Source organism: Malus domestica, chromosome 11 (assembly GCF_042453785.1).
Source record: "Malus domestica chromosome 11, GDT2T_hap1".
Taxonomy (NCBI): Eukaryota; Viridiplantae; Streptophyta; class Magnoliopsida; order Rosales; family Rosaceae; genus Malus; species Malus domestica.
Genome location: NC_091671.1, coordinates 12,600,641 through 12,617,555, shown reverse-complemented (window position 1 = coordinate 12,617,555; position 16,915 = coordinate 12,600,641). Strand labels below are relative to the sequence as shown.

The window sequence follows — 16,915 nt, the reverse complement described above, 5'->3', positions numbered from 1 at the left end:
ACGGGCTGGAGCCTAGCGCCTAGGCGGCTAGGCGGGGCCTAGGCGGATTTAAGTAAATCTATCATATTTCAGGTAAATAAGTGTCTACTTCTACTTGAAATATATATAATTTCATCACAAACTACAAAATAGAATGCATATATATCATGAAGTATTGGAACATAATGAAAACATGTGAAATAAGGATATAATGTTTGTTCATTCAAGTATGCAACAAGTCTCTTACAATTTATTGGAAAAAAAACAAAATGCAAAATGAAAGTTATGTATTTTCTGTCTAAGTGAGTTGCAACTTAGGCGGGTCTAGGCGGGTGCCTAGGCGGGCTAGGCGGGTGCCTAGGCGGGCTAAGCGGGTGCCTAGGTGGTCTAGGCGGTGGGCTGGGGCCTAGGCATTAATCGGGGCGGTGGGTTGGGGCCTAGCGCCTAGGCGGCGCTAGGCGGGGATTTTTAGAACAGTGGGTGTATCGAAATACGAATACCTTAGAAGTCTGGTCATGGACTTAACAGCTTCATGCCGAAGCTAGATAAACGGAGCAACGATGACACAATCATCCTGTTTCAGAGCTATGGGTGAAGTCTAACGACTTCGCTGAGATTGATCATACTTGTTCTGCAGGATATGAAACCCTAATCAATATCTACTTCCCATATATCCTCTAGGATTCTCCAGGTTCAATAAGGATTCTCTATCCTAAAAGGTATCTACCTCGACTGGTATAAAGACACCCATCTAGGGTTCATCTTTGGTAGCACAATTACCGCACACTTATTATCTTGCTTACTACTTGAGTCTCATAATATTGCTTACTAACTTGACCATCAAAGAGCCTTTGCCAACACACACACCCCCCATCCCCCTGGGTTGTCGACTACTTACGGTTGTTTAAAGTTTTGCAAGTAAACATATCTATAAATCTCCATCATTCACAGCGGTGCATGAATTTGGTTCCAACAATTTATGCATTCATTGAGAGTAAACTTATATTCCTCTGGACAAATCACTCAACCACAAGCATGTCTGCAAAAAAGAGCTTGGTCAACGCTAACATCAACATGGCAATAGGAGACGATACATTCCCTACTACTTCTATCACTCCCTTCGGATATAACTTAGTTCCTGACATCTTAACCACTCTTGGAGCAAGTTACCAAACCCCTCATGCTACAACCATCCCAGGGAACGATGAAGCTCCAATCACTAGACCTATTTCTCCAAGGAATAAATTTAGGAGACTTTGCTGAAGATCTACATGTCTATTGATAAATTGCAGAGAGACTACAAGGTTTCATGGCAGATAATCATGCAAACTTTATGGATGAGGAGAAACGAATGAAAGCTCTGGAAACTCTAGGAGGACCACCCCACAGACCCAGATTCATATCTTAAATTATGGTAACTTAAGTACCATAACTCTAGAAGCGGCAACCCATCGTGTCAACTTCTACCCCCAACGACATGGGAGATTGTTAATCTGGGTACGAGAGTCCATCACAATGAACATGTTGCAAAAACACATATGCAGGCGGGATAAATATCTAAAGCAATGCCAGTCATTTGGACACTACACGATTGCCTCAAATAGAACCTCCCCAGAACCCTCGAAGGAGCAAAAGCGGGGCGACCCTTAAATCGTGATAAAGCAAAAGATGGCCCAAGGGACATTCAGCCTCGTACTTCTAGCAAGGTTGTTGCAAAGGCCAGAAGCCCACTTTCTTTAACAATCGAGTCGGCACATCCGTCGGACAAATTCTCTTAGCCTTAGTTCAAATATTTCTGTAACGACTCCAATCTAGATTACTGCATCATGCACTACCAAAATGTCATGGTGTTGTACAATAACAACGACTCATGGATGTGTAAGATGTTCTCATCCACCTTTGAGGGGCTCGCCATGAGATGGTTCTCGAAGTTACCATCACATTCCATTGACTGCTTCGAGAACTTAGATGACACATTCACTAACACCTACTCGTTGTACTATGACATTTGAAAATGACATAAAGCCATATTCAGCATGGCTGCTTAGAGTAAAGATGAAAGTATCTACGCCTACCTAAAGCAATTTTGCTCGAAGTTGGCTGAAGTAGAGAGGCATAACGACAGACTCACCATTATGGCTTTCAAGCAGGCACTCTACGTCTACTCGCCCCTATCTCAAAAGCTAAATAAGAAAAGGTATGACTACGCCACTTTGGTAGAATGCTTTGATATAGTAGACTACCTCACCGACTAGGATGATAAAACCAGAAAGAAGATTTCTAATCAGACGACGGTAGGAAGCTCGATCGAAAAAGAGAAGGTTATGACACTCTGCCTCATTCTCCTCGTCAAAATGACAAAAAAGGCTCTGTCCAAGCCAAGACAATATACTGACTTTGAACACAACCATTAATAACATCCTCCATAGCATCAAATATAATCTTTTCCTTAAGTGGCTGAAACCCAAATAAGATCATCTAGCAAAGAAAAGACCAAATGAATATTATTCATTCCACCAATGCACCAGCCATATCACTCGAAACTGTCGTATGTTGAGATACCACATCGAGGAGTTTCTCGACCAGGGTATTGCTGATAATTCGTCAGAAGCAAAGCCAAGAAGGAATGATATGCTTATGATAATGACTAAGGTAAGTCTGATAGGCATAAGCTTATTGAGGATGCCAGACGTCCAACAAAGAAGCCCACCCTCAACATCAATTGCATCTATGGAGGACAAGGGATTCCAAAAGAAAGAAACACTTGCAGGTCCGAGAAAAGGAAATGAGCTCTGACTACCTTAAGGTCAACTGTCCTTAAGAACTGTCAAATATATTAAAAGAATCTTTTCTAATTCAAAATACACGTAGTTTGATTCTTCGATAACATGAGAAGATATGTAGGCCATCCATTTCAGATTCAACCACAACTAATTCCAACTGCGTAGTCTGGGCAACGACAAGTCCATAGATGACTCATCTCATAATGCCTCACCATGGGCTATTCATCGAAGATGATCCTCAATGTAGAACTTACGTTGTAGTATCATTGAACTAGAACTATACCAGTGATTTGATTCTCCTTTCCGGAGATATGTAGGAAATCTTATTATGATTCAACCACACCCCCTTATCAATTCACCATTCTTTTATGAATAAGAATTTCAGAGTTTGATTACGCTACAACTTTCATATGTTTGTTCATTCTTTCCTTTTTGCGGTGTTGGAGATACCCTAAAATCTCCAATAACATACAACTTTGAAACATCGCATAATTTCAAGACTAAAAATTAAAAGTGATAGTGTCAGATGTGGGATTTCTTGGAAATTGGATGAAAGAAAATTAGTGTAAATTGTGCGTTTCTCCTTTAACCCATTCCGCAATGTTTAGTTAGCACCTTGGAGGCTCGAGTCGTATTAAACGGGGTTACGATAAGCAGGATACGGGCACGGGGACATGGCCCCTTAACCTAAAAATACAATGCACCATCTGACCTTCATAAAGTTTATACAATCTAAGAGTTGTGCGTTATAACGTTCAAACCTGACTTTACGTCATTTGAGGGAATAATCGAAAGAACGATCTGGTTTTCATCTGAGGAGTGGCTCTAAACTTCGACGCTAAGTGCGATTACTTATATCCCAGACCAACATACTAAGTCAAGTATGTTCTGCGATACCATGTGTCTAAGCAAGTCCGAATGTGGCATGCAAACTAGAAAATCCTTAAGAGGAATTTTTATTCTAAAGGTGTTTTCCCACATGTGAACAACTAAATCCCTAACGAACTTTTGTCTAAGATTCACTGGATGGACATGCAATTTGGATTGTGAAGGAATCCCCTTCTTGGTAACACGTTGCAACCTCTAAAATCCTCAAACCCAGAATGGGTCAAGGTGAACAAACAAATGAATATAAATTTATGATCAAACAAATCCAATAAAAGACACATGAAATCTGTAGGGAATTCCAGGTATGATTCGATGATTTCTCAATCTTAGTTCGATCAAGGCATTAAAGCAAGTCTGAACAAAATATTTCTCATGGGCTTAGTACCCGATGGTGAAGTAAGGTGGTATTTCGACTATCACAGTGATAATCTTTACAAACACTTAGTTTTGGAGGTAATGTTTTTCATAATTAACTTTACCTGGAGGGATTTCAAGCTTTGTTCCGAACCTACAAACTTGTGTTTCGCCTCTGTACTCATCACTTAGAAGTTACCTTATTTTGGAAAGATTGGCGGACTAAACTATATTCCACAACATGGAAGCAAAGGATGAGAAATCCTAAGTATTCTACTCTAACAGGCTTAAAAATCTGAGTAGATCTACTTCGTCAAAGCACAATCAACATGCAAAAGATTAATTCATTCAAGGGAAAAATGCAAGAACTCGAATCTCATATTGTATCCCTTCATCTGAGTTAACGACTGGAATTAATGGGGAAAACTACAGACAACCCATCTTTCTTCGTGCACACGCAAATAAGATGTATCCATCATCGTGACATTGATGGCACGTTTGTCAAGGAAACAAGTCTAAATACGGAACATCTCAATTGCTTTGTAGCATTCACAAGGCTCAAGATTCTACAAATCAGAGGAATTAAAATAGTATGTCTTCTAACTTAGTCCGAAATGCATGGTCTTTGGATAACTATTCTCAAAGATAACAAGCCCTTTTCAAATACATAGTTAGGGTAATTGTGGGACCATGATTTTCCATGGCCGGAGTAAGGCAAATCAGGATACGAATACCTCTGAAGTTTGGTCATGGACTCAACAGCTTCTTAACATAGCTGAATAAAAGCAGGGATGCCACCATCATCTTGTTTCGGAACAGTGGGTGAATTTCGACGACTTTGCTGAGATTGACCATGCATGCTTGTTTCGCAATATACAGAAACTTAATCTAGCAAAAAATCAGCATCTTTCCTATATTCTTAAAGTTCTTACAATCTAAGAATTGGAGTGCACCGCAAATAATTACTCCTAAGAGGATGCAATATCTACTTCCTAAATATCCTTTGCGATTCTCCTGGTTTAGTATGAATTCTATATCCTAAAAGGTCTCTACCTTGATTGGCATAAAGACACCCATCTAGGGCTCATCTCTTGTGACGCAATTATCGCACACTTATTCTCTTGCCTACTACTTAAGTCTCATAATATTGCTTATTAACATGATCGTCGAAGAGCTTTTGACAGGCACCACCATTTTCTTGGTCTTCGGCTACTTACGATTTTTTACTATTTTGCAGGTAAACGAATTTGTGAATCTCTACCCTTCACGGTGGTGTTCGAATTTGCTTCCATTATTTCCCCTATATACTCAATTTTACAAACAAATGCAAATATTTTTATAAATTCTTTTAAATTGGATTGTTAGGAATGGTTGAGGTACGAGATTGAAGTGTAGCTTTGTTTGTAGCTTACTTGATTGTACATGACATATCACATAAGAGTCACATTCTCCTACAGTCCATGGTCTAGGAAAGTTATGATATGTAAGATATGTTTTGAAATTACAACAAGAAGGTATTAGGATCACATATACAATGAACCAAACAACAATAAACTAATTACAATAAACTTATCTGTAAAAGAGGAATTAGAGCTCGCATGTATAAGAATGTCTTCTACTCTCTCCAAACTATATGTTCTTGCTATATGAATATTGTGAGAGCAAAGACAATCCTATATACACTAATTAGGGTTCCTCCAAAATCGCCTATTATGGTTAATAGAGAGATACATCAAATCACTATTAAATCAAATTGTTTTCTTACTGTAATAAGTTTTACCGAATAAAGATTACGTAATCGGTCAATAAAACTTAAGACTCTATTATTCAAACTATATTGGACTACAAGTCACTCGAGTATTAAGTCACTTAAATAAGTTACTCAAAAGTGATTTAATTGATAAGTCACTAATACTCATAATAATTCTTACATGACTATCCATTGTTCAATCTTAATCTAAAGATAGGTTGTCATTTAACATTAGTTATTGTACTTTTTCTTTACTTGTGAATTAAAATCGATCAGTGAATGACTGAATTTTCTTGGACTATATAGGGTGCATGCACTTGCGATGGGGAAGTTTACCCTATACCCTAGGGTAGAGGGAGGCTGCCGTATGTAGCCGTCCAATTTTTCATATGATAGTTATGTCTTTGACCAATGGCTCGGATTCTTTGAAACAATAAGGACAACGCAGTATTCTATGCAGCTAGTAAGGATAAAATTAGTACTAACTCCACGAAGGGATGATTGAATGGTGTAAGTTAAAGAAAATGACTTGGTGGTTTTGGTCCATATCACTGTATGCAGACGGCACAATGGGCATGATGTTGATGAAGTGCTTTGACTAATGGGACCTATGAAGCTTTTTGATCAAGTGGAAATTAAGTTACTTGTAATTTTCATGAAACCATCAAAGCACATTAGGTGCAGTTTGACAGAACCAGTCGTCTCCCACAAGATCACGGCTAATCCACAAGTAAATCCAACGTGCATGCTGCCGGCTTTGTGAGCGTGTGGATTATATGGATTTGATATTTGACTATACATGCATGAGTCAGACAGCCAAAAAATAGAAGAAAAACATTTTACTTACTTCAACGATTTTCTTTCTGGCCGTGCGCGAAATATTTTATGTTCGATAGAATAATACTTCGAATCAAACAACCATAAAAAAAGTTTGAAAAAAAAATAGCATTAACAAATTTGAATTTTGATGGTTTTTTATTTACAATTTGTTCTAAAAACTTGGCTTTTAGAATTGAAGTCGTGACTTCCTCTAACAAAGCCAGAGACTAGATCATTAGAACAAACAAATTTTTAATACGAAAAGGTTGGAACATCAAAGTTGTATAAATATGACTTTTTCTATGAACTTATTATGAGCCGAATTAATGTGTTTGGTTATGCCGTGCAAGTTACAAAGAAGTAAACCGTATGTGTCTTTAATCGATGAAAAAAAATTGGTCGTATAAAAAATTGTTTAGTTATATGATTATTTGATTATTCATATTTTTCATTTCCTTTTTATCTGACGGCTTGTTTTGCAAAGTTTAGTTGAGCAAACAATATACAATTTTGATTATTATTATTAGAATTTTTCAGGGTAACAATACAGATGATTATTGTTTGTAGAATTGATACTATGACCACCTATAACAAAGTGGAGACGGCCGGATGTCACTAGAATAAATAATTATTGAAATAAAATTAATTCTGGAAGGTTGAAACTTCAAATATGTATATGTGAGTTTTTAATGAGCTTATTATGTGTCGAATATAATGTGTCCGCTTATCCCATGCAAGTATCAAAGGATAAAATATGTTTTCTAAACATTAGACTATCGCTGCAAAAATTGGTCGATTCGAAAATTGTTTAGCCATATGATTGTTCATATTTTTGTTTCATTTTTATCTGATGACCTGTATTGTTTTTCTTATTTTAGTTGAGCAAACAGTTCTGAATTTTGAATTATTTTTTATAGGATATTAGGGTGACAATCACAGATGAAACCAGTGAAGGTTTACTGGGATAGATGTCCTCACTCAAGTAATTCGTTTGTTAAGATGCAGACTGTAGTTATATAGATATACACGAGTCATTTTTGATGAAAAGATGCGTATCCAATATCAGGCATAGCTTCATACTACTTCTACTCAATATCAAATATTATAGAGCAAAAGTGCTTTTGTACTATCATTCAAACGAGAAAAAAAAGGGGGTTTTTGAACATTAGTCCTTGCAAAAGTTAAATTTAAAAAAAAAAACCTAATGCTAGATTACATATTCAATTTAATCCCTTGAAGTGTACTTTTATCAAAACTTATATTCAATTTTTGTTATTCAATGTGCATTGTTATTTAATCTCTCCATATTATATTTTAATTTTATTAATATGCACATATTTAGTTCTTTTAATTATAAATGAACATAAATGAGAAAATATTAAAAGAAAAGTGTGACACAAAAATATAAAAATACATAAGTGTACATAAATGATTGTGCTGAAATATATAAAATTGACTTTTTTGTATTGAAATATTTGTACCTACATGATTGTACTGAAACATATTATAATGAACCTAAATGTATGTACTGAAATGTATTATATTGAATTAATGTACTTAAATGTCAATACCAAAATGTATGTACCGAAATGTACGTACTGAAATGTAAGTACCAAAATACAGTATATTGAATTAATGTACCTAAAAGTCAATACTCAAATGTGTGTACCAAAATGTACATACCGAAATGAATTATATTGAATTAATGTACCTATATGTTTGTATTGATGAATTAATGTACCTAAATGTAGACAAAAGTATATTATGATGGATGAAATAAAAATTAAATTTAAATGTAATTAATACATTAAAATAAAAATAAAGGGATAAATAAAACATCAAAATATAGCTAATAAATGAGATGATTAAATATACTAGAGACTAAAATTAGATTTTAATTTTACACAAGGTTATAGTCTAAAACTCATCTTTTTTAAGGATTAAAATGAAGTTTTCTAAAAAAAACAAAAAAAAAAAAAAAAACCATCTCCCGCCTCTCATGTATAAATATTTTTCTCATCACTTTACAATTTTCTACTACTACAATGAAATTTTGGTAACATTAGAATCATGACACATTATCATTTGAAATCATCTCCATTATCACACTGAGTATAAGCCATATTATAATAAAGTTTTTCTTAATTACTTTTTAGGTTACCCCAACTAAAAAAACTTTTAGCTCCATCCCTGATGACAATTAGACGGTTCCGTTGTTGAACCATACGCGTTGTGGGGTAGCCTTGAGAAAAAAATTTGCATTAAAAAGAAAAAATTAGAAACATCTGTTGAAAAGATTTGGGAGAATAAGTATATATAACAAGTATGGGATTCATTGGCTAAAATATTAGACCAATTACCTCGCTCTCGCAGCATTTGTGACTAAAGTATGTAATGCTTGTGCTCTTCCTTTGAATTCAATAAGAGGAGTACTAAATCATTTTGGTAACTTAGACTGCAGTCAACAAAGACGGATAAGAACTTCGCTACGTATAACACTACATATCGCATATATATGCACCGGATCCCTGACACAATTTTTTACATAACCTTTTATATAGGTTTTTGTGAGACTTAGTCCGCGAATTCCAACGATCTAGATCGTCTAATCTTTTTAAACATTATTTATAGATCATCTTTGCAAAAATGTAAACAAATCTAAAACCATTAAGACATTCATTTGTAATGAAAAAAAATTGACAAATACGATTCTGCAAAAAAACCCTAAACCCTTAATCAACCGTCATCTAGTTTTAGATTTGGATGACTTATGGTAAACGTGATCGTTGACATAAGACCTTAAAGATAAACAATTCAGATTGTTAAAATACATTACGAAATAAATCACATATACATATTTATAAAAAATAATATAAAAAAATGAAATCACCGAACTGTCTCTGTATATATATAATTCAGTAGAGTCACAACTCATTCAATTTGTACAAAGGAACAGTTCGGAATTTTCCAACAAACAAAAAATAGATAGAAATTCATTACAAAGTAAATGAAAAATGGATATAATTCATATAAAATGCTTTCGTTCACTTGCATTGCATGCGCCTCCATTTTTAGGTTGGAAAATTTGGAATTGGTTCATAATTGCTCCTCATAGGTGCATTGAGATGGATGATCGAAAATTTTCCACGTGAATTATATGCACGTGAAACCGCCTTATTGAAAGTATAAGTATCTTCTAACTTGAGGAATTTATAATATTTATCTTTACATCTGAGTTCGATTTTAAATATTAAAGGAGGGTGATGCGGGTGAAATTTTCTGTTAAACGTTCTTTTATGAACCTTGTTATCAACGGATTACAATGATACAAACAAAAATACCCACCACAAGAAAGCAACAAAACACCAAGCACAATCATACAAACACAAGAACACTAGCATTTCAACAAAGCACAGTCCAATAGTTTTTCTATAGTTCGTTCACTCATACATTCTAACTTTATGTGACAAACTTACCATAATATAGGTCGGCGAATTCGAGATTAAATCTTCTACAATTATTTTGTGTAATCTTTGTGACCTCTATTACTAATTAACAGTGTTAAATTCTACAATTATTTTGTGTAATCTTTGTGACCTCTATTACTAATTAACAGTGTTAAATTTATAACAACAATTCTGCCGTCTGATTTTGTTAAATGAGGAGAGGTTGATGTTCCAAATTTTGAAAAGAACAAAAAAAAAAAAACGTTATTGTCAAATTATTTTGGATCCGCCATCCAAAAAGTAGTTGGATTTATTAGATGTTGCTTGTGTGAGGCTCCTTCCCTTGTATTGTGTGTATATTGGTGCAAGTTAGCTCATGTTTCATCCAGGGGTGTGATATCCACACACCTTATTTTACTTCTCACACACTTTTTTAATTTTCGACCGTCGGATCAGATGAATTGAAAAAGATCAACGGACAGAAATTATCAAAGAATGTGTGAAAAGAAAAATAAAATGTGTGGATAGCACACCCCTATAAAAAAAACGGCTGCTGTGGAGCCTCTCTGACCACTCCAATATCTTAACCCTCTCTCCGCCCACCCATACCAAACCCATCCACCCATCATAAAGGTCAATCCAACCCAATAAAATACCCCATTTCTCTAAAGAAACATTTATCGAAATCGAAATCACAAGTTATATAGTGTATAAATCGTATAATACGTGTTATAATAAAGTAAATAATATATTTATATTTTATAATAAGAATAAACGACATGATTGATATGTTATATATTTGAAGTATATTAGGAAAAAAATAAATACGTATCTTACAATATAAAAACTCTGTAAGTTTATTTAATGGTGGCTAGAATAGACTAAAATGTCTTGGTTCATCTATCCAAAACTGGTCAAGACAGGTTAAAATGTCTAAGTTTATCGGTTACGAAAGAATAAATTACTGTGACGAAACCATCAATTAATCACATCTTCAAAAAAATAAAGAATAACATGAGATTTTAAATAAAATAATAACTTTATGCGAGTGAATTTTAGATACATTAAAAAGTACTAGTTTCTATACCATTCAATTTCTACATGGTCCCTATAAAATCATTTCCTCTCAAACCTCTCAAACACTTATTTTGCCTCTTTAATATTCCATTTCTTGTCGTTGAGCTCAAAACCACCACAACATGACACACAACCTCCACACTTCTTCACCTTATATCATGGGCGTGGGTCACAGATTCAAGATCTGAAAAAAAGTTTGGATCTTCACAGAGATTTTGAGCTGAGAAAAAAAATACCCAGAAGTTAAAATTTGAAAAGAATGGGAAGCAAATGGAGGAAAGCTAAGCTTGCTCTTGGGTTGAACACATGTCTCTATGTTCCTCAAACTAGAGAGGAGCCGCCACCCGCATCGAACGATGCTGCCGCATCTGTATTATCCGACGCCGTTTCGTCCTCCTCTCTGCTTTCTCCGATGGGTGCTGGCTCCGACTGCCGACCCACCACGCCCACACCGTCGTCTTCCGGTCTTCGGTTGCCCAAAACTGGAACCAAGTCCTCCAAGGTTTGGAATTTTTCTGTTTTCTATGAAAAATTCATTTGCATGTCGAGCTTTTGGCTATTGAATTTGTTGTTGCTTATGCCAATCTTTGCAAATTTGTTGGATTTTTGTGAAATTTTATCATTTGGGTTTGATTTGTTGTTCCATTTGGTGTCTAGATGTCTCTTTGCTATTTGTTGAATATCCATGGTAGATTCTTCGTGAACAGTGAATGAAATTAACAAAATGTTTTATTTGAACAGTAATTTCATTTATTTACATGCACTCTATAAAAGGAGATGGTATAAGCAACATGATATTTGTTAGGTTGGTTAAGAACATCATCTCGTGTACTCGAAGTCTTGATTTTGAATTCCAGTCTCCCAATATCACTTTCACAAACAAATATTATGTAAAAAAAAGATGGTATAAGTAAAACATATTTATGATATTTGTATAATAATTTACTGGTGATGTTGGTGGGGTTGGTGGGGTGGGGGTGGTGGTGATAATGTGAGATTTGTGAACATGGGGTATTGGTTGTCAGGTTGTTTTCAGCTATTTGCAGAGAGAAAGAGAGAGAGAGAGAGAGAGATGAGGAAGGGTTGTGGTTGTGGTTGTGGGGATAGAGAAAGTGGACTAGTCCCCTTTAAGGGCCATCGTCTTTTGGCTAACATTTCATCAGAAAAGGAACACACTTCACTCACTGAGTCCCTCCTGTACCCTTCCTTTCCTCCAAGGGGAAGTGCTTTGTCTGGTCAGCACAAGTGCACTGTTCCGCATACGGACACACACATCTCTCTCTCTCTCTCTCTCTCTCTCTCTCAAGATTGTGGACCCTTTGGTTGATGTGAGCTTTCCTGCATTGAGCATCAGCAAAAGCAACCAAAGGAGAATTGAATATTCTCTCCCTGACGGTTACTATTAAATCATGTTAATATTTTATATTGATTTTTTATAAGGACAAAAAGACAAAAAAAACAAAGTGTGAGAGGAGGGGAGGGAATGAGATGAGAATAAGAGGGGAGAGAATCTTATTCCAAATTGAAGAGGGAATTGAGAGAAGCAGTTCATCATTCTTCTTTTGATGAGCTTCAATTTTTTTTTCTTACCAACTTGAATGGTTTATTAGTCTGCAGTTTGCTTTATTATTCTTTGTTTTGAAAAATCATCCCCTTGATCGATGGAATTTCCCGTTGTGTCCTCCACCACCAATTTTTTGATCATTTGTCATTGACTTGTTTTGTTTCTTTTGTAGGCTAGCTGATTAAACTAGGGACCCCTTTGATCATAGTTAATTAATAGTATTATTGACCCCAAAATATGGTTCATTAATTGGATAAAAGTATCTCGAAATTGCCGGCTGTTACTGTACTGTAGATATGGTGAAATCTAATTCATCTTTTTATGCACATGGTTAAAGCTTTAATATGAAACTGTGTAGTGTTGACCCTTCCAGATATTCACATGCATCCAAGAATTCTGGATAATATTATAAGCCAAGGTTCAGATTCTCTAAATTAAAGGGTTGGATTTGGATTCAAGTATCCAAATGCCAATAGTGGATTTTGAGTTAAAGCTGTGAGGTACTGTTTTAATAATCCATACCTGAAAACTAAGAATTCATGTCCCCAAAACGAAATCTAGATGTTTAATCATATTTTGTTATTATTATTTGATTGGAAAAGTGCATGCTCATTGTTCACTTAGACACGGACATGCATGTATAATTCTTGTAAATACATATTGCACATTCATTTTGTAGGTACTTAAATTACTGATCTTCATAGCTCGCGGTGATAGCTTAATAATTTTCTTGTAGAGTTATCGGTTTCAAACCCACACGTAGAAGCTTATGTTCAAGTAAATCTGATAAAAGTTATCCCATCAAGTTTTATGTGTCAAATCAAATCGTTCCTTAGTCTTGATTTTGAGACTTGTGGAAATACAGTCTTTTCAGCAAGTGATTAACTTTTAAAAATTATCCCATCAAGTAAATCTGATAAAAGTTATCCCATCAAGTTCTGCATGAATTGTTTTCTTTATAAACTGCAATAACTACATAATGAATGGAATTCTTGAAGAAGAGATTTCTAATCATTTGTAATAAATTGTGAAGAAATATGAAACGTAGTATGATCCAGAAAAAAAAAATATCAAACACTGCAGCATTTAAATATTTTTCTAGCCAATTCTGTGAAACCCTAGTTTGCGAAATTTTTAGGTCTTTCTGATATAAATTTATTTTTATAAGTGTTCTGAATGAGATGTTAATCAGGAAATAAACTAGAGTTGATTTTTAGAATTTATCCTACATTTCTCCTTCATTGCTAGGTTATATGAGGTGCCTCCTGTAGTCAACCTAAGGATCACTTTTATTGATGGAGGTGCATGCTTCCGTAACATATATTTTTCCTGTGTGCCTTTTTGACATTTTCCGTTGGTATTTCTGAATGTGGTACCAGCCTAAATTGTTCTAACCAGGTTGTTCTTGACTGTAGAAGACCTGTGCAATATGCTTGACGACCATGAAGACAGGACAGGGCCATGCCATTTTCACTGCAGAGTGCTCCCACTCTTTCCACTTCCACTGTATTACTTCTAATGTAAAACATGGAAACCAAATTTGTCCAGTATGCAGAGCAAAGTGGAAAGAAATCCCCTTTCAGAACCCTGCTCCTGATCTTTCACGCGGTGCTTCTAGAATTAACACTGTTGGTTGGCCCCAAGATGATGCATGGATGACTGTTTTACGACAAATTCCTCCCCCACGCCTTGATGCAAGCCGACCGGTTTCTTCACTCTTTCACTCTCCCGAACCAGCTATATTTGACGATGATGAAAGCTTAGATCAACAACCTGAGATTTCCAACAAGAGTGCATCTGTCGAAGATGCTGATGATAACAATTCCATTGGAACAATAGAGGTCAAAACATATCCTGAAGTTATGGCTGTTCAAAGATCAGCCTCTCATGATAACTTCACTGTTCTAATCCATCTTAAGGCTCCTCTTACAAGTGAAAGACATATTAGCAGCAGAAATCAGACACCAGTATCTGAAAATTCTCGTGCTCCAGTAGATCTTGTGACAGTGCTTGATGTCAGTGGAAGCATGGCAGGTACAAAGCTTGCTTTGATGAAACGGGCGATGGGGTTTGTGGTACAGAACCTTGGTCCATCTGATCGGCTGTCTGTAATTGCCTTCTCCTCTACAGCCCGCCGGCTTTTTCCCCTTCGTCGGATGACTGATGCTGGGAGGCAAGATGCATTGCAGGCTGTAAACTCTCTGGTTTCAAATGGTGGGACAAACATTGCTGAGGCTCTTAGGAAAGGTACCAAGGTGTTAGTAGACCGCAAGTGGAAGAACCCAGTTTGCAGTATCATACTACTGTCAGATGGGCAGGATACATACACTGTCAATAGTCCTAGTGGGATCCATCCACGAACAGATTACCAATCACTTATCCCAATCTCTATCCGTCGCAATAATGCAGCTGGCTTGCAGATTCCCGTTCATGCATTTGGATTTGGTGCAGATCATGATGCTGCCTCGATGCATTCAATCTCGGAAACTTCTGGTGGGACATTTTCTTTCATAGAAGCTGAGGGTGTGATTCAGGATGCATTTGCCCAGTGTATTGGCGGCCTTTTAAGTGTGGTAGTGCAAGAACTAAAGGTCAGAATTGAGTGCATTCACCCGAGTTTGCAACTTGGTTCAATAAAGGCAGGGAGTTACAGAACCAGCATGACTGCTGCTGCAAGAATGGGTTCTATTGATGTTGGCGACCTGTATGCCGAAGAGGAAAGGGATTTTTTAGTGACAATCAATATTCCAGATGATGTGTCCAGTAATGACATGTCGCTGGTAAAGGTTAGATGTGTTTACAGAGATCCCATAACGAAAGATTTGGTGAATTTGGAAGAAGGCAGTGAAGTCACGATCCAAAGGCCTGAAGTAGTAGGACAACTAATAGTGTCAATGGAAGTAGACAGGCAGCGGAATAGGCTTCGTGCAGCAGAAGCAATGGCCGAGGCTAGAGTGGCTGCTGAGAACGGTGATTTGGTTGGTGCAGTCTCCCTCCTGGAGAGCTGTCGTAGGGCATTGTCTGAAACTGCCTCTGCACGAGCTGGTGACCGCCTGTGCGTCTCACTTTCCGCTGAGTTGAAGGAGATGCAAGAAAGGATGGGAAACCGTCGGGCATACGAGGAATCAGGAAGAGCATACGTTTTATCAGGATTGAGCTCGCACTCATGGCAGAGGGCAACTGCTCGAGGCGATTCCACAGATAGCACTAGCCTTGTGCAATCTTACCAAACACCATCGATGACAGACATGGTGACACGTTCGCAAACCATGTTGTTAGGGAACCCATCACCACGACGAGCCCTCAGCAGTGCTCAGTCATTTCCGGCCAAATCTAGCCGCGATAATCCTCAAAAGTAGGCATTCGCCTCACCTTACATATATTCTTCATCAATGGACCTTTTTGTTTCGTTCTTATTCGTTTTCTTCCTTCGTGGTTCGGGGAGTCAGGGATATAACTGGGATACCGATGAATTTTGGGTGATTCAACTTTGGGGGAGTATATTTGGTTGTTATCTCATGTGTATGAATAAGAACTGGGTAAATGTGAGTAATTGGGGCTCAGATCAATTGTGAAAAATGAGGTGGTGGGAGTTAGGGGCTTATGTGGTGTGACTTTGCGTGATGTACATGTGAAGGGTTTTTGTTTTTTTCTTTTAAATGGTTTCATTAGAAGGGGGTATAGCCTTGTAATTGTGGGATACTTTGGGGTGAATTATTCACTTGAATATATGACAATGGTACATCTACTCCTCATTCTTTCCACTGAGTTATCATAGCTTTTAAATTTTGAACCAATAATTAACAAATCTTCTTTCTAACTTGTTCTATTGAGTGAAGTAATTGAAACCTCTGGTTGGGTGGAGGGATTTGAAAGTGGATGTGGATTTGAATTTGATAATCTGCAACATACACTATAAAACATGAGGGTATTTGTACTTGGATTGAATAACTAGATGCAATACATTTGATATGTATTTGAAATAACTATACCCTAAAAAGTCGTTTGAACATTTTATATGCTTTTTGTTTTCTTTTCTTCTCTTCATACTCAAATCTCGGGTATATGATGCAATTAGTATTATGGTATATCGATATTTTTTTCATATATAAATAAGAAGTTTTAAGTTCAAATCTCGTCAATAGTGAGTACGTCCTATACTCAACTTTTGGTCGGAATATCTAAAATTTTTGTCATCTTTTGTCTAGGGTTTATTTCCTTTGGGAACCCTATTTCTATTGGAAAGTAGGCCAAA

The 16,915-nt window shown here is 36.4% G+C and overlaps 1 protein-coding gene across 3 annotated transcripts; it reads left to right on the top strand.

Annotated features, from left to right (window-relative positions):
• Positions 1-11,116: 11,116 nt before the first annotated feature.
• On the top strand, positions 11,117-16,415 carry LOC103447901 (E3 ubiquitin-protein ligase WAV3-like). 3 transcript variants are annotated; one of them, XM_008387112.4, is made up of 2 exons: positions 11,117-11,598; positions 14,076-16,415. In XM_008387112.4, the coding sequence occupies exons 1-2, from the start codon at positions 11,356-11,358 to the stop codon at positions 16,017-16,019; spliced, it is 2,187 nt and encodes a 728-aa protein (XP_008385334.1). In that variant the 5' UTR covers positions 11,117-11,355; the 3' UTR covers positions 16,020-16,415. The 3 variants fall into 3 exon arrangements, with proteins under 3 accessions (XP_008385334.1, XP_008385335.1, XP_017191349.1); XM_008387113.4 differs by having other exon boundaries at positions 11,160-11,598; positions 14,079-16,415; XM_017335860.3 differs by having other exon boundaries at positions 11,283-11,598; positions 14,059-16,415.
• Positions 16,416-16,915: the final 500 nt, after the last annotated feature.